The following is a 23,680-nucleotide window of genomic DNA, read 5'->3' as shown; positions in this document are numbered from 1 at the left end:
GGTTCAAACCTCACCACAGTAGCTGGTGAAATTTGAATGCAATAAAAATTTGGAATCAAAAGTCTGATGATGACCACCAAATTGTTGTAAAAACCCATCTGTTCAATAATGTCCTTTAGGGAAGGAAAATTGCTGTCCTTACCTGGTCTGGCCTAGATCTGACTCCAGACCAACCAGCAATGTGGTTGACTCTTAAATGCCCTCTCAACAAGGGCAATTAGGGATGGGCAATAAATGCTGGCCTGGCCAGTGACGCCCACATCCCATGAACAAATAGAAAAAAAATTCAGGGACAGGCAGACAACGGAGAGAGGCAAATAAGATACAAATACATGAAATTCAGAAGCATTAGTGATAAGACAGCAGAACAAGAGGCTTGGTAACAGTGGAAATTTATGGTTAGAGAGAATATCAAATACATGGTCAAAATCCAGAGGGTGAAAATGAATATAACATGAAGGGGTGAAAATATGCACAGAAAAAAAAGTGTGAACTGAAAAGACAGTGCCTGAGCCTTAATTATCTTAGGCAATTGGGAGATAAATGAAGTTGATTGTGTCGGAGGGAAAAGCAACAAAATGAACTAAATTGGTTCAACATCTCAAATACAAAGTAATACAAGTGAACACTGGGGGTATTTTACAGGCCTCCAAGTCACCAGAAGGAGAGGACAACTTGCTCTGTTTAGAGATGAGAGTATGTGTAAACAGGAAGTAGTTAGTTTAATAGGTGACTTCATGCAACTAAATATAAACTGGAAAAATCCAAGTGGTTTAGAGTCAGAGACAAAAAATGTGATGTGTGACATCTTTGGGGAAACTGCAAGAAGCAGTGCTCATCTTGATCTGATATTTTTGAATGTCCTAGACAATGTACAAGAAATAGAAGCCACAGTGCTGCAGGGGCACACTGAATACAAATAATCAACTTGAAAGGATCTGGGGTGTCCGGTCCCGCCAAAAGTTAATGGATTTTTGGCTGGGCCACCTCATTCCCCGCGGCGGGTCCCACTGCAATGAGGCCAGAAAATCCCAGCCCTAGAGTCAGAAACACCTAAGACCAGGAGCCTGCTTTAGAACTCTGAAAGTACTAAATACAAAGAAATAAGGGTACAACCAAAGCAAACGGACTGAACAGGCTGTTCAATAATATTTCAGTAGCAGAAAGGTGGAACACTTTTCAACAAATCATTTTCTTTCTCAGCAGCATAAAAGCCATCACATTTCTACCTCTCTCCACTTCCAAAGAAGGGTCATATTGGATGTGAAACGTTAACTATGTTTCTTTTTCCACAGATGTGATTGCACTGAAGGGGGTGCAGAGGAGATTCACCAGGATGTTGCCTGGGATGAAACATTTAAGTTATGAAGAGAGGTTGGATAGACTTGGGTTGTTTTCGTTAGAGCAGAGAAGACTGAGGGGTGACCTGATTGAGGTGTACAAGATTATGAGGGGCATGGACAGGGTGGTTAGGGAGCAGCTGTTCCCCTTAGTTGAAGGATGAGTCACGAGGGGACACAAGTTCAAGGTGAGGGGCAGGAGGTTTGGGGGGATGTGTGGAAAAACTTTTTTACCCAGAGGGTGGTGACGGTCTGGAATGTGCTGCCTGGGAGGGTGGTGGAGGCGGGTTGCCTCACATCCTTTTAAAAAGTACCTGGATGAGCACTTGGCACGTCATAACATTCAAGGCAAAAGCAAAAAACTGCAGCTGCTGGAAATCCAAAACAAAAATAAAAATACCTGGAAAAACTCAGCAGGTCTGACATGCGGAGAGGAACACAGTTAACGTTTCGAGTCTGTAGGACTCTTCAACAGAACTAAGGAAAAATAGAAGAGAGGTGAAATATAAGCTAGTTTAAGGGGGGTGGGGAGGGTGGAACAGGTAGAGCTGGATAGAGGGCCAGAAATAGGTGGAGATAACCAAAAGATGTCATAGACAAAAGGACAAAGAGGTGTTGAAGGTGGTGATATTATCTAAGGAATGTGCTAATAGATGACATTAAGGGTACGAAGCAGGATGAGCAAGGTACAGATAGCCCTAGTGGGGGTGGGGTGGGGGGAAGGGATCGAAATAGGCTAAAAGGTAGAGATAAAACAATGGATGGAAATATATTTAAAAATAATGGAAATAGGTCGGGAAAGAAAAATCTATATAAATTATTGGAAAAAAGGGGATCGGAAAGGGGGTGGGGATGGAGGAGAGAGTTCATGATCTAAAATTGTTGAACTCAATATTCAGTCCGGAAGGCTGTAAAGTGCCTAGTCAGAAGATGAGGTGCTGTTCCTCCAGTTTGCGTTGAGCTTCACTGGAACATTGCAGCAGGCCAAGGACGGACATGTGAGTGGAGTGTTGAAATGGCAAGCGACAGGGAGGTCTGGGTCATGCTTGCGGACAGACCAAAGGTGTTCCGCAAAGCAGTCACCCCGTCTGCGTTTGGTCTCTCCAATGTAGAGGAAACCGCATTGGGAGCAGCGAATGCAGTAGACTAAATTGAGGGAAGTGCAAGTGAAATGCTGCTTCACTTGAAAGGAGTGTTTGGGCTGTTGGATGGTGAGGAGAGAGGAAGTAAAGGGGCAGGTGTTGCACCTTCTGCGGTTGCATGGGAAGGTGCCGTGTGAGGGGGTTGAGGTGTAGGGGGTGATGGAGGAGTGGACCAGGGTGTCCTGGAGGGAACGATCCCTGCGCAATGCCGCCAGGGGGGGTGAAGGGAAGATGTGTTTGGTGGTGGCATCGTGCTGGAGTTGGCAGAAATGGCGGAGGATGATCCTTTGAATGTGGAGGCTGGTGGGGTGATAAGTGAGGACAAGGGGGACCCTATCGTGGTTCTGGGAAGGAGAGGAAGGTGTGAGGGTGGATGCGCAGGAGATGGGTCAGACACAGTTGAGGGCCCTGTCAACTACCGTGAGTGGAAAACCTCGGTTAAGGAAGAAGGAGGACATGTCAGAGGAACTGTTTTTGAAAGTAGCATCATCAGAACAGATGCGACGGAGACGAAGGAACTGAGAGAATGGGATGGAGTCCTTACAGGAAGCCGGGTGTGAGGAGCTGTAGTCGAGGTAGCTGTGGGAGTCGGTAGGCTTGTAATGAATATTGGTGGACAGTCTATCACCAGAAATTGAGACAGAGAGGTCAAGGAAGGAAAGGGAAGTGTCAGAGATGGACCATGTGAAAACGATGGAGGGGTGGAAATTGGAAGCAAAATTAATAAATTTTTCCAGGTCCAGACGAGAGCATGAAGCAGCACCAAAGCAATCATCAATGTACCGGAGAAAGAGTTGTGGAAGGGGGCCGGAGTAAGACTGGAACAAGGAATGTTCCACATACCCTATAAAGAGACAGGCATAACTGGGGCCCATGCGGGTACCCATAGCCACACCTTTTCAAACCCGCTGACAAGGGTGGTGCTGCTGTTGTCTGGCACACTGACGTCTACCTCACAGAGGCTGAGCGTCAACTCGCGGACACTTCCTCCTACCTCCCCCTGGACATGACCCCACCGCTGAACATCAAGCCATTGTTTCCAGGACTGTTACTGACCTCATCTCCTCTGGAGATCTTCCTTCCACAGCTTCCAACCTGATAGTCTCCCAACCTCGGACGGCCCGCTTCTACCTCCTACCCAAAATCCACAAACAGGACTGTCCTGGCAGATCAATTGTGTCAGCCTGTTCCTGCCCCATGGAACTCATTTCTTGCTATCTTGACTCCATTCTCTCTCCCCTTGTCCAGTCTCTTCCCACCTACATCCGTGATTCCTCTGACACTCTACATTATATCAACAATTTCCAGTTCCCTGGCCCCAACCGCCTCCTCTTCACCATGGACGTCCAATCCCTCTACACCTCCATCCCCCACCGGGATGGTCTGAGGGCTCTCCACTTCTTCCTCGAACAGAGGCCCGAACAATCCCCATCCACCACTACTCTCCTCCGTCTGTCTGAACTTGTTCTCTCACTGAATAATTTCTCCTTAAACTCCTCTAACTTCCTCCAAATAAAAGGTGTGGCTATGTGTACCCGCATGGGCCCCAGTTACGCCTGTCTCTTTATGAGGTATGTGGAACATTCCTTGTTCCAGTCCTACTCCGGCCCCCTCCCACAACTCTTTCTCCTGTACATCGATGATTACTTCGGTGCTGCTTCATGCTCTCGTCGGGACCTGGAAAAATTTATTAATTTTGCTTCCAATTTCCACCCCTCCATCATTTTCACATGGTCCATCATTGACACTTCCCTTCTCTTCCTTGACCTCTCTGTCTCAGGGCTCCACAGGCGACCTCTGTGGGATATCACAAGTCTCCACCCACAAATGCATCCATGAGGTCATAGACGCCAGCTCCGTGAGGGCACACGACTTTGCATATTTCACCTGGGTCAGGATGCAAGACCGATTGGATTTGGCCTGATCTCAGGTTTCCCATAGGTGCAGGGTGCGATCGGATGCACTCACATGGTGCTCAGATCTCCGTCACAACACGCGGTCAACTATGTCAACCACAAGGGATTCCATTCACTGAATGTGCAGCTGGTGTGTGATCACCACAAGGACATCCTGCAGGCCGGCACACTGTTTCCAGGGAGTGTCCATGACTCCTACATTGTCAGTTGGTCACAGATCCCTGACGTTTTCCAGGGTCAACAAAGGCTGCAGTGATGGCTCCTCAGGGACAAGGGCTACCCGCTTGATGGCTGATGATACCTGTGCGGTGGCCTCAGACTGCAGCAGAGCGACGCTATAATGAGGCTCATGCAGCAACTCGCAACTTGGTGGAGCAAACCATTAGGATGTTGAAAATGTGGTTCCGGTGCCTGGACCAGTCTGGTAGAGCCCTGCAATATAGTTCACAGAGGGTGTCACACATTGCTGTTGCCTGCTGTGCCCTTTAAAACCTGGTGCTGCAACAGGGAGAGGAGTTGGCTGAGGAGGAGATGGAGGAGCTGGAGGTCTCCTCCGAAGAGGAGGACATCGACGGTGATGAAGGTGAGGAGGTCATCGAAGGTGACGTAAATGGCAATGAGACCCTCGCACTGGCCAGTTGAGGCAGGTGTGCTCGGGAGGCCCTCACAGCTGCTAGATTTGTGGAGGATGATGACAACATGCAGTGAGGAGAAACCTTAGATATTCACATTGCATCTATGAACGTTTGACTCCAGTCTGACTTATGGCAGCGCACATACCCTCTGTGAGAATGCTCCTGTCATGGGGACGCAGTGGAGACCCTAATAGTCGCTGGATTGCAGGAGGATGATGATGACATGCAGTGAGGACACTCCATAGATCTTCACATAGTCTCTTAGAATGGCTGACTCCTTCTGGCTGAGGGCAGCTCGCTTGTGCTCTGTGAACAAGGTCATATCATGGAGATACAGCCATGAAACTTTAAAAGCATCTGTTCCTTTGTCTGCCTTCAGCACCTGAGCCTTTCAGGAGCACAGCATCACTGGTCACAGATGCTGAAGAGATGGGGGCCAGCCCCACCTCAAAGGTGCTGAGAGCACACAGGGAGAATGAGGGAACTCTGTGACGCCTGCCCACAACATTCTGGCAGCAATGACGAGCACCATCGAGGAGCAGGCATCAGTAATATGTCCAGGGAGTGTGAGGCTGAACTTTGTTCTGAAGGCTACACAAAGCACAGGGAAGAGGCCCTGGACTGAGACACGTGCCTTAACCTTGTGCAAGATCCAAGGTTTCACATCTGAGTGACACGAACACTGCTCATCAGAACAAGGAGCCATAGACAAGGAGATATTGTTGAGAGCTTATTTACAATAGTGAACATTATGTACAAGTAATTAATGCCCATGCCCAGGCTGTGAAACTACATCTTCTTAACCATGCCACTATGTCTTGATGCCCCACCAGATGTTCAGAGTGGAGGTGGAGGCAGCCTGCTGACTGCTACGCCCTGTCTGTGATGACCTTGACAGGTGTTCTCTGAAGAGCCGAGACCTGGAGGGCCCCGGTCTGATTTTGGGGTCCTGCTGTGTGGCAATGGCATCCTCCTCAACCTGTGGAGCTAGAGCTGCTGGGATCACTGAAAGAGGGGATTTGGATGACATAGGCACTCCCGAAGTCACCTGGGTAGATGGCCCCAGGTGTACACCTGCTGATCCTCTCCCCTCTGGGTGTCCGAGGGCTCCTGGCTGACTTCTTGAGGAGAAGGGGTAACTGGAGTGAGATCGAGCTGCCCTGCACCCCTCTCCCGTACACACCGTTGGTGGTCAACTATAGCGTCAGCGATGGAATTCAGCCCACGCAGCAGTGCAGGAGTGACATCCTGGATCAAGGTCTCCAAGGCGGCCGCCATCCTACCAGTGTTGACCTCAGTGTGTTGGCAATGCCGGCGCTATCACCTCAGCCTGAAGGCAGACGGACTCCTCCATCGTGCCTTGCAATCTGAGGAGTGCAGCGGACATTCCCTGATGTTCCCGAGCTTGTCTTTGCAGCTCCAGCAACTGTGACATGACCAAGTGCAGAGGCTCCTCATCTGACTCAGATTCAGCAAATGTCTGGCCTCCAGCAGTCCTCCGAGTGCCGGGGAGCTGGGAAGTCCCTGCCGCTGCCTGCTGTGGACCAGAAAGTACAATGTGCTCACAAGATTGTCATCCCGAGGCTACTCTAAAGCTACATCCCACTGAGGTGTGTGTGTCTGCACTGGCGGAGTGTATGGGTGATCGCTGTGCTGGGACTTTGAGGAGGGTGCCTTCAGATTCCTCTTGAGAGGTTTCTTTGGGGCTTGATTGAAGGCCCTGTGTTGTGAACTCTGTCTGTTGTTTCCCAGGTGTGCCTGCAAAAGCAAGGGGAGATAATTAGAGCATGGCAATGGCCTGTGAAACTGGACACATCACTCACAGCATGGTTATCTGATGGATGTTGCCCTGCTGGATCCTCACTTGGTTGAGTGCCGTCGACCTCACCGTCAGCACAGGACCGGTCCAGATCGTCGCCAGCCAGCTGGATGGGTCTGTTTTCAAAGTCTGTGAGGACCTTGATATCATGCATTCCTCCACGGTCTGCAACCTCTCCCTCTTGTTGTGTGCCAGCTTGTCCTGCATTATTGGAGATGAAGAGAGTGAAAGCAGGACGCCTGCCAGGCCAGGTGATAAGTATACCTGTGAGTGGTGAGTGGTCACATGGATGGGATGAGGACAATGATGGTGTGTGTGAGAGAGTGAAGGGTGATGTCCCTTGAACTGGCAGTGAGTGAGGGCCCTGTGGATGTGTGATGGGTTTGAGTGTGTGCATTGAGAGTGATAAGAAGAGCGACTTACCTTTGCAGAACGGAGGAGATTACTGATCCTCTAATGGCACTGGGTGGCTGTCCTCTTTTGCAGGGCGTTGGCGTCTTTTGCAGGGCGTTGGCGTTGACCACTGTTGCCACCACCTCCCAAGCTAGATTGGTGATGTTGCTGCGCATCCTGTGGCCAGAGTGGGGATAGAGGACATCACGGCAGGCCTCCAGCGTGTCCAAAAGGTGCTCAAGGGAGGTGTCATTAAACCTGTGGGCTACAGTTCTTTTGCCTTTTGGGGCCATGTCTTCCGTGCAGCAGTCCTGAGAGGTGTGCACGCGGCTGCACTTTAAATATGGTGCCCGACGTGATGAAGCAGCGAAGTGATGGTGTGACGGGCAAATGAGAGCCTGCCCGCCATCGAAATGGCGCGTTTCCCAGTAATGCATAATTAATGCGGTGGATAAGGCGTGAGAAGCCACCATTGCTGCCAACTGGTAAAACGTAGTTTTCCCTGCCCGCTACAGCACTTACTGCAAATCTGGGACCATTCCGCCCAAGGAGTAGCTAGACTTCCAAAAGGCATTTGAAAAGTTTCACACAAAAGTCCACTGGCCAAAGTTAAAACTGTGAGTTTTCATGGTCAATCTTGCAAGTGAATTAAGAAAATGACTGAAGGATGGGGAATAATGGGCAATTGTTAAAGAAGTTATGTCTGAATAAGGGTTAAATATTAAGTGCGGCACTCCAGCAATCTGTGTTGGAACCCTGCACAGCACGAGTGGTTAAGGTTGCAGAATTACCGCTGTGGTTTCCCACAAGGAGCGTTTACAATCTCAGCTGTGACATTAAAAGTCAATTTAAAAACTGCTCAAGTGATCAGGATCATTTGCTTACATACATGCAAAGTTGATCTGTTAAAAAATATATTAAGTAAACAATAGAACTGTTTTGCCTTATATCACTGTTTAGCCTTAGAACCTTTTAAAAATCTTTGGCTGTCTGAAGGGATTTACCTATGACTGCTTCCGTCGACTGCTTCCCAATCTTTGTTCAAAATTTCTTCAGACAACAGGCAACCATTTGAAGTACTCTGTGACAATCCCTTGAGCTGGTGAAGAACAATTGCTCCACAGGCCTGAAGGTTTTCTCTGCTCACAGGTCCTTTCAAGTTACAAGTACTGCAAAAGAAGTTTAGAATTAAACTTGACATTGAAAAATCAGAAATTTAACCAACAAAACTGAAAAACAAAAAAAATTGCACCAAATGTTAGTAACAAAAGTTGAAAGATTATTGTTCCTCCAATGTTGAGCACCTAGATCAAAAAAATCTAGATATAATACAACTTAGATGCAAAATACCAATGTAATTCAATTTAGCTGCCGAAATACCATTGACATGAGTAAATGAGTACAGCGCAGAGAACTTTAAATCAAGTTATATTTTTTCTAACAATAACTAACACCCCACTGTACCAAATGTATTTATAAGTTAAATAGTAAAATTGCTTTAAAATTTCAAAAATATTGTGCTTGTGGGCAATCCTGACTCATCTAGACACGATGAGGGAGATTTTAACACCCTCCACCAAAACCCTTCAGTTGAAATGGAGTGGCAGACTCATTTATAAAAACAAAAAACTACTGCGGATGCTGGAAATCCAAAACAAAAAAATTACCTGGAAAAACTCAGCAGGTCTGGCAGCATCGGCGGAGAAGAAAAGAGTCAACGTTTCGAGTCCTCATGACCCTTCAACAGAACTGAAGGGTCTGAATCTGTTGAAGGGTCATGAGGACGCGAGGCGTCGACTCTTTTCTTCTCCACCGATGCTGCCAGACCTGCTGAGTTTTTCCAGGTAATTCTGTTTTTGTTTTGGCAGACTCATTTATTGGCTTTCTGCCCCAAACCTACAAAGTTCAATTTAATATGTAGATGCAAAGGAAATCAGCATGAAGCCAGCGAGATCCTTGGATAAATATGCAGATAGGAACAATGGTGATATCATCAGCCTGGAATATATCCTGTAGAATGACAATGAGGATCAGACATCAAAATTGGTTTGTCCTCCTCCCTACACACCCTGATGGACCAGCCACTTGCTAAGCTACATTCCTGCCTGCCAGTTAAAATCAATCCCAATATCTTTCATCGCACCACCATAAATTGACCAAATTGAATTCTGACAAGTAGTGTCAAAGTTCTACATGTACAGATTGCCCTTGAAATTTTGTGGTTGCTCCAGTGTGCTCTCACCAGAACACCATCAGAATGGTTGCAAACTCGAACAGAATTCGCACATACCAGGTTCCTGCCCTGTGGAGCTTTCTGGGATTGGCTCATGCAGATGCAGCCTGCCCACACTTCCAAACCTAAAAGGTCATTAACTGAAACGAAAGAAGCAGGAACGGGGAACCCTTAAGTTGAGTTGCCGACTCTGTTTGAATGTATTCCTCGAGGTTTCATCACACAACCTTCTGCCTCCAACTCCCACCATTGGTTACTCAACATATTTCCTCACAGCACACCGCCTTCACACTCCAACTAGAAAGCCAAAAGACTCTTCATTACCCAGTTAGATGGCTCTTGGATTGACAGGAAAACAGTCTTCCACCTCGCACCTCCAATATTGTTATAAGCAATAAACAGAAATTTTCAAAGAAATTTATAAAAGTTCACAGTGTTTTTTTAATACCCATTGGTTTTTCTCCAGGGTTACTCACAACAGTGTTGTGGATATTAATCTTCATTTCCCAGAAACCCCTGACCTATCACCAAATTGGATTTTCCATACCCCAGTTCTTAGTTGCTTCCAAGTGTAGGGTCAGCAAAACAAGCCATACCTCACCTGTAGGGGTGGTTGTGTGGCCCAACTAGGGATCCAGTACTGAATTTTTTTTTTATTCATTGATGGGGTGTGGGCATCACTGGCTAGGCCAGTATTTATTGCTTATCCCTAATTGCCCTTGAGAACGTGCTGGTGAGCTGTCTTCTTGAACCGCTGCAATCCATGTGGTTTAGGCACACCCACAGTGCTGTTGAGGAGCGAATTCCAGGATTTTGACCAAGTGACCATGAAGGAACAGCAACATATTTCCAAGTCAGGATGGTGAGTGGCTTGGAGAGGAACCTCCAGGTGGTGGTGTTCCCATGTGTCTGCTGCCCTTGTCCTTCTAGATGGTAGAGGTCATGGGTTTGGAAGGTGCTGTCTAAGGAGCCTTGGTGAGTTCCTGCAGTGCATCTTGTTGATGGTACACGCTGCCACTGTGCATTGGTGGTGGAGGGAGTGAATGTTTGTAGATGGGGTGCCAATCAAGAGGGCTGCTTTGTCCTGGATGATGTCAAGCTTCTTGAGTATTGTTGGAGCTGCACTCATCCAGCCAAGTGGAGAGTATTCCATCACACTCCTGACTTGTGCCTTGGAGACGGTGGACAGGCTTTGGGGAGTCAGGGGGCAAGTTACTTGCCGCAGGATTTCTAGCCTCCGACCTGCTCTTGTTGCTACAGTATTTATATGGCCAGTCCAGTTCAGTTTTTGGTTGATGGTAAGAAAGCAGTGAGTATGCATAAATGGGCCTTTTTCTGATGGGCAGGATGTGATGAGTGGAGTCCCACAGGTGTCTGTACTGGGGCTTCAACTTTTTACGATTTACATCAATGACTTAGATGAGGGGAGTAAAGACATGGTAGCTAAATTTGCAGATGCCACAAAGATAGGTAGGAAAGTATGTTGTGAAGAGGATATGAGGAGGTTGCAGATGGATATAGATAGGTTGAGTGAGTGGACAAAGATCTGGCAAATGCAGTTTAATGTGGGAAAATGTGAAGTTGCTCACTTTGGCAGGAAGAACAAAAAAGCAGAGTATTACTTAAACGGAGAACAACTGCATAATTCTGAGGTGCAGGAGGATCTAGGTGTTCTAGTACATGAGTCACAAAATATTAGTATGGAGGTACAGCAAGTAATTAAGAAGGCTAATGGAATGCTATCCTTTATTGCGAGAATGCTATCCTTTATTGTGAGAGGGATTGAACATAAAAGTAAGGATGTTATGCTTCAGTTATACAGGGTATTGGTGAGACTGCACCGCGAATACTGTGTGCAGTTTTGGTCTCCTTATTTAAGAAAGGATGTAAAAGCATTGGAGGCGGTTCAAAGGAGGTTTACTAGATTGATGCCTGGAATGAGTGGGTTGTCTTATGAGGAAAGGCTGGACAGGCTGGGCTTGTTTCCACTGGAGTTTAGAAGAGTGAGGGGTGATTTGATTGAAGTATGCAAGATCTTGAACAGTCTTGAAAAGGTGGACATCAAAAGGATGTTTCCTCTTTTGGGTGAGTCCAGAACTAGGGGGCACGGTTTTAAAATTAGGGGTCGCCCTTTTAGGACACTTCAGGCCTTTCCCCCTGATCGAGAAAACTTTGGTGGGGTTGGCAGCAGAAGCTGTAAATGGGCAGGTATTAAAGCTGGATGCACATTTCCAATCACAGGTCTTCAAGGTCTTTATCTTTTCCAGGTATAAACTTTTATGTGAAATTAAATACAATGTTTTGAGGACAATAAACCTTTCTTGTGTAATGCAATTAATAAAATTTTGTGTGGCATCTTCATATTCGCCCTTAACATGCATTGTTTGTTTGTTTCAGCAGAATACATAAATTAGAAAGTTATAATGCCTGGGATTAGGGAAACAGTCACTTCATTAGAAGGTTTAAGGATTAAAGCAGTTCTAATCTATAAAAATCATTACTAATATTAAAAGTATTCTACTTTGTTCTCTTCTTTTTTCTGTATGTTTTTCTATATTACTGAAAAACTTCATAAAAATGTTAAGAAAATGCATTCGAATTATGCACAGGCATGTCTTTAACATTCTCCTGATGAAATGGAGAGATCAGAGTAAAACTCCTCTATTCTGCAAACATAAAGGATTGCGTATTTAGAAAGCAAAATTTAAGTTTTGCTTATTTCAGGTCGTACCAAAAACAAAATGAAGTCTGTTTGTAGCTATTTCATAATCATCATCATCTACACAACTGCTGACAAAACTTGGATTACTGATGAAATGCTATAAATATGAGAATTTCTATAAGATTGACATTAAAAGTATTCCCAACTCCAGTTAATACACACAAAATTTAAATGTTATGTCTTTAAAAAGAGAAAGACAACAAGCATTTACACTACCAGGCAGAGTACTTTGTAAGCGCCAAAAAGATTAGGATGAAGGAACTATTTTAGCAGATCTGTAATCACCTCGAGATTTCCTGCAATTTTTCATTACTTATTGTAGTGTGCTGATATAGCTCCAAATAAGTAACCATTGTTTTTTCAACAGCATCTTCTATTGTTTGAAGTAAGTGAAAAAATCCTTCAAGTGAAAGGTACCCCCTGCAGAGAATAATGGAAAAATCATGTTCATGATTATAATTATTCATGTTATTTAAACATTAATACATAGTGTTAAAAAGGTAAACTGGCTCCTAAAAAAACACTTAACCTTAAACCCATTTCAAATGAGGAGAATTGAATTTTTGTTGAAATGCACAACAGGGCACCACTTATGCTTTTATGTTTCAGAGAGGTAAGTGCATTGTCTGAGAAATCAGTCATCTCTTTATTTACAGCTGGTTATGAATCATAAAGTTTGTGACTGCTAGTCTGAAAGGTAACAGGTGACACAATGTCATTTGAAGCTTTCAGTTTTTCATGTTTTTATTTTGATTCTCATCCCTCAGTTATTCTTCTTTCCCAAACACAGTGAGGCAAATGATCTACTCCAATATTTCTGCCACTGCCTTTCTGAAATTGACGACCAAGATAAGCACCCCTTTTTCCTTTTCAATTTCTGGGTAAGCATCTTTTCTTCATCTTCCTTCAACTATCCAACTTAAAACTGCAGAATTTTTATAAGATAGATGAAAGCCATTCAGCCCATCGTACTTGTGCAAGACCCATCTCCATGCCCATTTTCTGTATCCCTTAAACATTTTTTCAAACATTCAACCACTTTCCTTTTAAAAGTATTCTAGATTCTGCTTTACCATTTTTTGGTAGAATATTTCATGTGCCAGAAACTCTCCAATTAAATAAAAAGTCCTCGCCTTTTGGGGGCTCATTTAAAGATAGACAAGTTCAAGTGTCCTTTGGCTTTCTAAATCTTAAATCCTGTCACATGCTGACCTGCAATATCCATACAATTTACCAACAGGTATTAAAAAAAATCCATCATGTAAAATCTTCCTTCTTGAAAACCTAAATAATTCATTTAAGAATTATAGCACTTTTACAACAGAAGGAAAGTACAAAGTTGAGAAAGACAACAAGCGTTTACACTACCAGGCAGAGTACTTCGTAAGCACCAAAAAGATTAGGATGAAGGAAGGATGAAGGTTTGTTGAAAAAAAAACACTGAGCAATGTTTTTCACACATTTCAGTAGTTATGTTAGTTCATTCAACAGCAGAGTTTTTTTCCAAAATACAAACTTATGGTGAATAACATAAATGCATATTGAATCCTGTAAAGTACATTTAGTACTCAAAGTGTGCACTTATCTAACTTTGGCAATAATGAATTAATGAAAGCTGAGTATAAGCAACTGTGGTTTTTTTTCTGGGTGGGGTGCATAGGTCACCTACAAAAATTATTTTAAGCGACATTGAAACTAATATCTCTATACTCTTATGAAATACCAGAAACATTTTATACCCTGTACAGTGCTAGAAAAATGAGCATATCAACTGTTTTTCCTCATTCATGAGGTCACAGTCAATCAGCTGCAGTACTAGAACTACTTTCCTGCAACTAAAGTACACTCTTCTCACTCAAGTATCCAGCCAGCAATAATAAATTGACAAATGTAGCCCCAAATAAAGCTTAATGCAGCAGTAAATAATGAAGGTATTACTGCCATGGATTAATGGAACAGTGTTCCAGCTGTACTATTTAGAATTGTATGGAAACAAACCATACTTACTGGCTAGCTGTACACAGCTAGAGAAGTAGGCATGTGCCCTTAAAACAGTTGCATTTTGCACTCCATTCCTCCATTCCTATTAAGTGTGGTGATAAACATGGGCATAACAGGAATGTTAACAGCTCCCACTGTAACCAATATTTACATGTTAAAAGAAAAGCTATAAGATGTTTTAATGCATAATGTCTACTTTATTGGTTGTGACAATATCACATGCCAATTGGCAATCACTTGCAGTTCTGACATTTGTGACTCTGTTACTTGCAGGCTAATCTGTGATCTCAGAAATATTTCTAATATCAAATGGGCAATCTTTTGTCCAAGTAAACTGCAGATAATAAAAAAAAAGATAATTTACACCAGATTTTAATGCCCTTGTGTAGCAAGTACAAAAACCGGACCTTTTGTGAAAGAACAGCTCCAAAGGTGGAAAATGTATTTTATTTAACTGGAGGTTCCCACTAACAATATCAAAGCTGCCTATAAAATATCTTCTCCATCTCCTTTCTGCAAGGATCATTGGAATATCTTGTATGCCTGTTCATTAACTGATACAATATAATTTAGCCAAATGCGTATGTATTCTGAAAACCTTATTATTTATATTGTACTGGAAAAGTACTTGCTTGCATTTGGTAAGTACTTCACAAGAGTTGGTACAGAGAGTCACAGTACTATGATGAACCCATTTTTGGAAAAATTGAAGGATATTAAATTTTGGACATTCTCCCTCCTGAGTTATTTTTAAAAGTCTGCAATATTAATTTGGGGCAGTGAAGATGCTATTCTTCAAGAAGCCATGGGTCAACAGAGAAGTCCAGTGGAGAACACCTGGAAAGGGAGGAGATACTCTGTATATCAAAGCTAACAAAGAACTGCTGTTGCCAGGCTAAAGACTCTTGCTGAATGGTTAAAAACACCTGGCCTGACAGAAGCATTCTTTGAACATCTTAGTTTTTAAAACTCTGAGAGAGATTGTGTTTGGGGGTGCTTTAGAAGCAAGCTGAAAGGAAAAGACTCTCTCTTTCTCTCTCTCTGCCCTACCTTCATGTTAAACTTTCTTCAAAAATGTTTTATCAGGATAACTCATCTGTTTTTTTGAGAGTTCGCAAAGTTGTGATATGTAAGAGCCATCAAGGACAGTTCTGCCAAAAAAAAATCCATCTGAAGGAATTTCTAAACCTATTGTGGCTAGATTCTGTTAGATCAACAATGTCGAGATCTCTTCGAATTTTATCCTTTAAAAGAAATGTTCCTATCCTCCAGCCTTTGCAGGCGACTGTGTTTGTTTTGTCCTGCTTGTGTTTGTGTGTGTATATGGGGGCTCAAATATCTGCTTTTTTAAAAAGGGGAAAATCGTTATGCTTCTAAACTACAACTTGTATGTTAACCAGTTTATTAACTTGTTTTTTACAAGTAGTTTGCTTTCTAGTACATTTTTTTTTGTGTTTACTGAAAGCAGCCTAGTTAGAGTTTTTTATGCTGGGAATAACAGTATCAAAGGGTAGTAATTGGTCAGTTTTGTGGGGGAATTAGACATTTAAATTATTGTTAAGGCCTGTGGAGAAGTGGGGCTAGAATTAACTGTGCACTGCTCCCATTTTGATTTGTAACAGTATACTTTCATAACTTTTATTTTATATCACCTTTGCCTCACAAAAAATATCAAGTGCAATAAATGCCTTCTCAGTGGTGAAATTCTGGAATAGGTGTTCCTGGTTTAGAGCAGAGCTCAATGGGACTTTTCCTTATAAACGACCACTATAGCCCTACTGGGCAGTTCCAGAGTTAGCTGACTCTAGCCAACATAAAAAAAACCAGGCTATAATGTGCAGTCAAAACATGCATAACACGCATGCATTATATCAGTTAATATGATGATAGTGATGAGAATATGAGGCTGCTAATTTAGCATTACAGATACTGTGCTTTTTTCCAGTTGAACAAACTTTCAGTGACCTATGATCAAATCACTGTATCCAGAAGTAAAAGTGGGAGCGTTCCTGCACTCGCACCAGAGCTCATTCAATATCTGGTTTACTAATGCTAATGGCCCTCATCGTGACATAAAAAATAAGCATTTAAAAAAAATTCTAATTACTGATTTGGTTTTAAAATATGTTTGAGAAACAAAGCTGCAAAATCTTAAACAATTATAGATATTTATGTTCTCAAAAATTACAAATAAAAATTTACTTATTATTAATGTGCACTAAACGTAAAGCTTGGCATCAAAGCGCTGTCTGAATTTTGGGCCCAACTATTTTATTATGCATGTCCTTCACACACACATTCATGCTATAAAATCTGCATTTTGATGTTAGAAACTGAGGGCTAAACATGCCAACCTAGAAAACTTGTAACACCCGACCAAGAGTTTTTAAAAGCTGACACAGCCTCAAATGAGTTCACAACTCAAAAAGAACACTGAATAAAATACCATTGACATATAAAAGCAACAAATTACATCAAAAATACAGTGGGCTAGTAACTGTGGGCATACCCAACATTCCTTCTCTTTAAAAGTATGTGAAAATCTGAATGCGGATACAAATTTTGAAGGCACAAATTTCATTTTCTTGAGTTTCGGTGGATATGCTCCGCCTTGCCCAGGAAATGTTTGAACTTTGGTATTAAATTGTGTGCATTTTCCAGGATCTTATGATGACTATGATCATTGCATTTTTTTTTTACCCAACGAGGATAATTTAATGAATTTTGTTGAAAACTATCCTCCAGTTGCCACTTTTGGGAATTGTCCTTTTTTTTTTAAAGTTTATTTTCCCCAGTGGCAGCAGATAAAACATTTTTCTCTGAAAGTAGATTAATTTTTTTGTTAAAAAAAATCCAATGGTAAATAAGGGACTCTTATTGACCATTCGATCATTCAAGCCAAAGCAGGAAATAGCAAATTTAAAGTAGTTTCAGTTCTTTCAAATGCTGCATCCACCACTTAATGCGGGTGCATTTTTTGAGGGAGGTTCCAGGAATATCCTCCCTTGGTAAATTGAAAAATATCATATTAAAATTAATCAAGATGCATCATTTGTAAACATTTTTATACTTCACAATGGACAGATTTTATTTTAAAGGAAATATAAAAACCTTTGGATTTTCAACAATCAACTAAATTCAGCTCCCTCGAAGCACAGTTCTCAGCCTCCCAAAGCACTGTTACTAGCTTCCCTCCCCAACCGCTCTAAAGCATGCTGCCAGCCTCTTTAAGCTCCTTGTTCCTATCCCCATCACCCCTGACACAGTGCTCCTGGCTTCCTATCAACAAATGATATTGCTAGCTGTTGGCTTCTTTCTCTCTCCCATTCCCCTCACCCTCATATACATATGACAGGCTTTTCCCATTCGCTTCCTCCCTACTGCAAGTACTTCTGCTTATGGCTTCTCTCTTCCACCACTACAAATACATCTTACCCCTCCAATTTGCTGTCTAGCTTCTTACCCTCCTTCACAGGTTCTGCTGGCTTCACTTTTTCACTTTCCCAAGTAGCTTTCTTTCTGGTTCCTCTCTCCCTCTAATCCCCAGTGCTGCTGCTGACATTAGCTTCTCTCTGCCCTTTCCCCTTGGTTCTTATCTACTCTCCATCGCCTAGAATGCTGCTTCCTCCTAGTGCTTTGCTTCAAAGTGCCTATATTTTGTGATAAATAATGCTGCACACTGGACAGGAATTCCTGCCCATAATGTACCATGCTGTCAATCATACTCTGAGAAGGATGCATCATCCCTGGCTAACTAAGGAAGTTAAGGATGGTATCACCTTGAAAGAAAAGACATACAATGCTGCAAACATTAGTGGTATCCCAGGAGATTGAGAACATTTTAGAAACCAGCAAAGGATGGCTAAAAAAAATGGAAAAATTAGATTTTTGCGAAAACTAGCAAGAAATACAAAAACAGATAGTAAAAGCTTCTACAAGTATATAAGAAGGAAAATAATAGCTCATGTGAGTGTTGGTCCCTTAGAAGGTGAGACTAGGGAATTAATAATGGGAAACAAGGAAATGGCAGAGACTTTGAACAAGTATTTAGTATCGGTCTTCATGGTAAAAGATCCAAAAAGCATCCCAAGAATAGCAGAAAATCAAGAGGCAAAAGGGAGGTGGGGACTTACGAACTAGCACTATCACTAGAGTAAAAGTTCTGCAAAAACTAATGGGACTAAGGCTGACAAGTGCATCCTAGGATCTTATAAAAGAAGTGGCTACAGAGATAGTGGATGCATTGGTCGTAATCTTCCAAAATTCCCTAGATTCTGGGAAGATTCCAGCGATTTGAAAACCCGCAAATATAACAACACTATTCAAGAAAGGAGGGAGACAGAAAGCAGGGAACTATAGGCCAGTTAGCCTAACATCTGTCATTGAGAAAATGCTAGAATTCCTCATTAAGAAGGTAGTAGCAGGACATTTAGAAAATCATAATACAATCAGGCAGAGTTAACATGGTTTTGTGAAAGGGAAATCCTGTTTGACAAATTTATTACAGTTTTTTGAGGATGTAACAAGCAGGGTAGATAAAGGAGAACCAGTAGATGCACAATATTTGCATTTTCAAAACACATTCGATATGACGCTACATAAAAGGTTACTGCACAACATAACAGCTCATGGTGTTGGGGTGATATATTAGCATGGATAGAGGGCTGGCTAACTAACAAGAAACAGAAAGTCAGCATAAATGAGTCATTTTCAGAGAGCAAACTGCAACCAGTGGAGTGCCACAGGAATGAGTGCTGGGGCCTCAACTGTTTACAATAAATACTAATGGCTAGGATGAAGGGATTGACTGTATAGTAGCCAAATCTGCTGATGATACATAGAAAGGCAGGAAAATAAGCTGTGAGAAGGACACAAAGAGTTTGCAGAGGGATATACATAGGCTAAGTGAGTAGGTAAAAATTTGGCAGATTTGGCAAAATGTGAGGTTGTCCACTTTGGCAGGAAGAACAGAAAAACAGATTATTATTTAAATGGAGAGAGACTGCCAAATACTGCAGATGGATCCGGATGTCCTTGTAACATGAATGGCAAAAGTTAGTATGCAAGTACAGCATGTAATTTGGAAGGCAAATAGAATTTTGGCATTCATTGCAAAGGGGATGGAGTCTAAAAGTAGCGAAGTCTTGCTACAACTGTACAGGGCATTGATGGGGTCGAACCTGAAATACAGTGTACAGTTTTGGTCTCCTTACTTAAGAAGGGATATACTTGCATTGGAAGCAGTTCAGAGAAAGTCCACTCGGTTGATTCCTGGGATGAAGGAGTTGTCTTATGAAGAAATGTTGTGCAGATTGGGTCTATACTCATTGGAGTTTAGAAGAATGAAAGGTGATCTTACTGAAACATATAAGATTCTGAGGGGAATTGGCAGGATAGATGCTTCCTCTCGTGGGGGAATCTAGAACTAAGGGGCCTAGTTTAAAAATAAGGGGCCTCCCATTTAAGTCAAAGATGAATATGTTCTCAGAGAATCTTTGGAATTCTGTTCCACAGAAAGCAGTGGAGACTGGGCCATTGAATATATTCAAGGCTGAGTTAGACAGATTTTTAGCCTGCAAGGGAGTCAAGGCTTATGGGGGCAGGCAGGAAAGTGGAGTTAAGTCCACAATCAGATCAACCATGATCTCATTGAATGGTGGAGCATGTTTAATGGGCCGAATGACCTACCCCTGTTCTTATCACTTATGATCTTATAGCAAGAAGTCAGGCAGATAGGAGGAGTAAGGAGTGGCCATCGGGGGAGGGACCTGATCCATGCTGAAATCAGTTTGCAAATGCACACATGCCCCCTGAACAATGACCACTTGTATTAAACATAAGTGGCAGGCATGTATGAAAGATCATTTTCACTCTTGCAAAAGGGCACTTTATAAATGTATGTGCCAATATATAACAACAGTTATGATGCTGAGGATATTTACATGGATAATTTTCAATTGCTTGACCACTTGCCAAAAATGAAAGACTCATTAAGTAATTTGAAAGTGCTGAAGTCGCATTTGTCTTTATGAAGCTTTTCTTAAAAGTGTAAGGGCCCCTGGGGTAAACCAACAGTATTCAGTGCTTCTCTTATTCAGTATCCCAAATTAATTAGAATAAATTATGGCATTAAAAACTGTTATTACATAGTCTGCTTTATGACTATCATGTCTGGCTCGCATAACAGATGATCATTGCTATTTTAATACTTATGATAGTGTCATTCATTTTAAATGTGTTGTAGTAAAAGGTCCATTTATGGATAAAAATAACTATATCTATAATGCTCCGGTGAACTTTAATTTATTATTTTTCAAATGCTAAATATCTAGTATGCTAATCATCCTAATATATCTCAGACTCCTTTACTCATTCATGTTTAAAAGCATATCCTTCCCCCAATGGTAAAATCTGGGTGGTCCACACTGGAGGCAATTGTGTGTAACAAATGAAACAGCAGCCTGAAAACAGAGTGACAACAAGAGCAAGGAAAAAAGAAACCAATATAAAGAAAAAACAGAATTTATGACAATCTGTAATGGGCTGAGGGTTAGAGGTCAGGAAACAAGGGATCCTTCTCTTCATCAGGTTGCTTCCTGGTAACATCCTGATTAAGCTGACAGCTTGAATTATATCTGTTACATTCTGCAGTAGACAATCCATCGGTGCTAAGTCCTCTTCAATGCTGCTGAAGAAGCTTGGGCAAAAGCTTGTTCTTTCTTCCTTTACCATGGGCCTCAAAACAGTCATCTCTTTTCTATACTCTTTATTTGTCAGTGCTCTTCAAAGAGACCTTTAACAAACTGAATGTGCTGTGTGCATCAAGCCTGCAGTATTGTTAGTCTCTCAAATAGAGCTAGGACTACACCCCTGGTCTGTCTCTATCTCTCAGATTTAGTTTAATTGTTGGATTGTTATCAAATTATTTCTGGTCCTTGGCATCAAGCCTAACTCTGGCTCTGTTACACAAAAAACATGCTGGAGATTGAACCTTTCAAGTGATATATTTAGATTCTGTTGCCATGGCGCACTAGGGTCTGAAGCCCTACAGAACCATTTGACAGACTACAATGAAGCAGCTTGAAGCAAGTAATTGTGAGGAAAACGAGAACATTAGGGCTGCTTTAACTTTGCTTTTACAATCATCGATGCCTAACGAAAGATATATAGCATATCATTCACACAAGACTGGAAGTGACATCATTAACTGACAAACATTTTGACATTAACTCGCCATACCTTTTACAAAACAAACTGACTTGCAACATTGCTTAGAATCATATATTACAATGAACTGCACAGTTGTATAAAATTACAGTGGAATCCTTTCGTAGGTATAAATGTGGTTGAACAGTTAAATTAATACCAATCTAACTTAAATGATCCAAGAACGGTTATACAAGTAAATGAGAAAAATGTTGACTTGTGAACCATTTGTTTAAATCAGATTTACAATTCACTGGAAGAAAAACAGAAAATACTCAAAAAACTCACCGAAGAAGAGTCGTTTCTAACTCTAAAAGTTAACTCTGTTTCTCTCTCCACAGACGCTGCCAGACCTGCTGAGTTTTTCCAGTGCTTTCTGTTTTTATTTCAGGCTTCCAGCATTTGCAGTATTTTGCTTTTATTGCAAGTCACTGGGTTTATCTGCAATGCCATATTAACGTGCATGGTTTTTAACATTTGAAACACAGCAGATACAAGTTATTTGTCCTGTTTAAAGCTACCATACCTCAACTTTAGTGCATTAACATTGGCTTCATAGAGCTCAAAGTGGAATGAACAGGAGGGGAAAGCCAGTGGAAGAAACACAAGGGAATATGAGTGGGTGCTTCAAGGAAATTTCAACCATTTTGTTTCCTGAAAGTTTTTCCTCTCAAGGTGAAGCTCATCCTTCTGTTACTGTACAACTTAGGGGAATGCACTCTACAGCCCTACAAAGTATGATTGTATCAGGCTGAAGCCAATGGGCAGGATATTCCCATCCCGACACAGGCGGGATTTGTCGTGGGCAAGACTGGAAAATAGGGAAAACCGTTGACTTTTAACGGCTCTCTAACTTTTGCTGTCTGCTCGCAACGATGCCCACCAGACACAGGGCCAGAAAATCCCGCCCAATGTCTTCAAAGCTGGACTGCAACTATGTGCTGTGTCATGCATCATTTATGTCCTTCCATATACACATGCAAGGCTCAAGATGATGAAGAAAACGGGCTGCCAAATGTGTGCTTTGAACATAATTTGACCACACAATGTAGCTATCCTGTGTATTGGCTGAAGTGCTCTACTTATCCCTATAGCAAGGTACAAACAATTTATTAGCACCAGCTTTTAGATTGAGACCAACACATGCCCTGAAATTCTTATATTTGTACACTGCAGCTCAAGTTGGGGTAAGTGTCCCATGCCTGAAGATGCAGACCCTGCCCGAGATTGAGGATTCGGAGTTATTTGAATGGCCAGGGCAGGCGCATCATTTCTGCAAGGAACTTCAATGAGAACTGCTTCAAATCATCAGTTGAAATGTTCAACAGGCACCATACCACTCTGATAAAAACAAAAAACTACTGCGGATGCTGGAAATCCAAAACAAAAACAGAATTACCTGGAAAAACTCAGCAGGTCTGGCAGCATCAGTGGAGAAGAAAAGAGTCGACGTTTCGAGTCCACATGACCCTTCAACAGATGTGGACTCGAAACGTCGACTCTTTTCTTCTCCACCGATGCTGCCAGACCTGCTGAGTTTTTCCAGGTAATTCTGTTTTTGTTTTACCATACCACTCTGACTGTGAAGGAGAGGGCTGGAAAACTTCAGTTTAATGACGACACTTCCAACAATGCAGCACTCCCTCAGTATTACACTGGAATGCCAGCCTAGATTTTGTGCTCAGGTCTCTGGAGTGGGAGTTGAACCCACAACCTTATGGCTCAGAGACAAGGGTAATAGCAGCAGACATCTGAGTGTTATCGTCCTGAGGAATTAATGAAAGGCGCAGAAAACAGACAAACTTTAAAAAATCCCAAAGACAAGGCTTTGTTGTGGAAAAAGTAGTAATAGTTACTAAAAACATACACAAAAATCCTAAACTGGTGCAGGATGTATCAAGTGAGAAAATAAGAATGTAACTCAAAGTTAGGCAAATTAATGATCCCATAGATAAAAGCAAAATACTGCGGATGCTGGAAATCTGAAATAAAAACAGAAAATGCTGGAAAAACTCAGCAGGTCTGTCAGCATCTGTGGAGAGAGAAACAGAGTTAATGTTTTGAGGGTCATATATAATGATGCGCCTGCCCTGGTCATTCAAATGACTCCGAATCCTCAAGGATCCTCAGGGTCCTATATTATTATTATGATTCCATAGTCTTGATGAGGAAGATCATTTACTGCACAATGGGCTAACTCACATAGTCTCAATCCCCATTGCTTATATGTTTCAAAATAAAGTTGTATATGACTGGAGGCCACAACTAAGAAC

At 42.3% G+C, this 23,680-nt stretch overlaps 1 protein-coding gene across 6 annotated transcripts in view; it reads right to left on the bottom strand.

Moving 5' to 3' along the window:
* The window catches only part of kiz (kizuna centrosomal protein), a 203,923-nt gene that overhangs the window by 80,699 nt on the left and 99,544 nt on the right, over nucleotides 1-23,680 (bottom strand). For all 6 annotated transcript variants that reach the window (XR_013578637.1, XR_013578638.1, XM_078556388.1 and 3 more), the window contains 2 exons: nucleotides 12,486-12,620; nucleotides 8,250-8,414 (listed from right to left, as the gene is read on the bottom strand). Coding sequence is in view for 4 of the 6 variants with exons in the window: in XM_078556388.1 (XP_078412514.1) it covers nucleotides 8,250-8,414; nucleotides 12,486-12,620 (300 nt within the window). In the remaining 2 variants the exon portion in view is untranslated. The remainder of the gene's footprint in view (nucleotides 1-8,249; nucleotides 8,415-12,485; nucleotides 12,621-23,680) is intronic.

This window comes from Cetorhinus maximus, chromosome 14 (genome assembly GCF_964194155.1).
Source record: "Cetorhinus maximus chromosome 14, sCetMax3.hap1.1, whole genome shotgun sequence".
Classification (NCBI taxonomy): Eukaryota; Metazoa; Chordata; class Chondrichthyes; order Lamniformes; family Cetorhinidae; genus Cetorhinus; species Cetorhinus maximus.
This window is presented reverse-complemented; position numbering and strand designations above follow the sequence as displayed.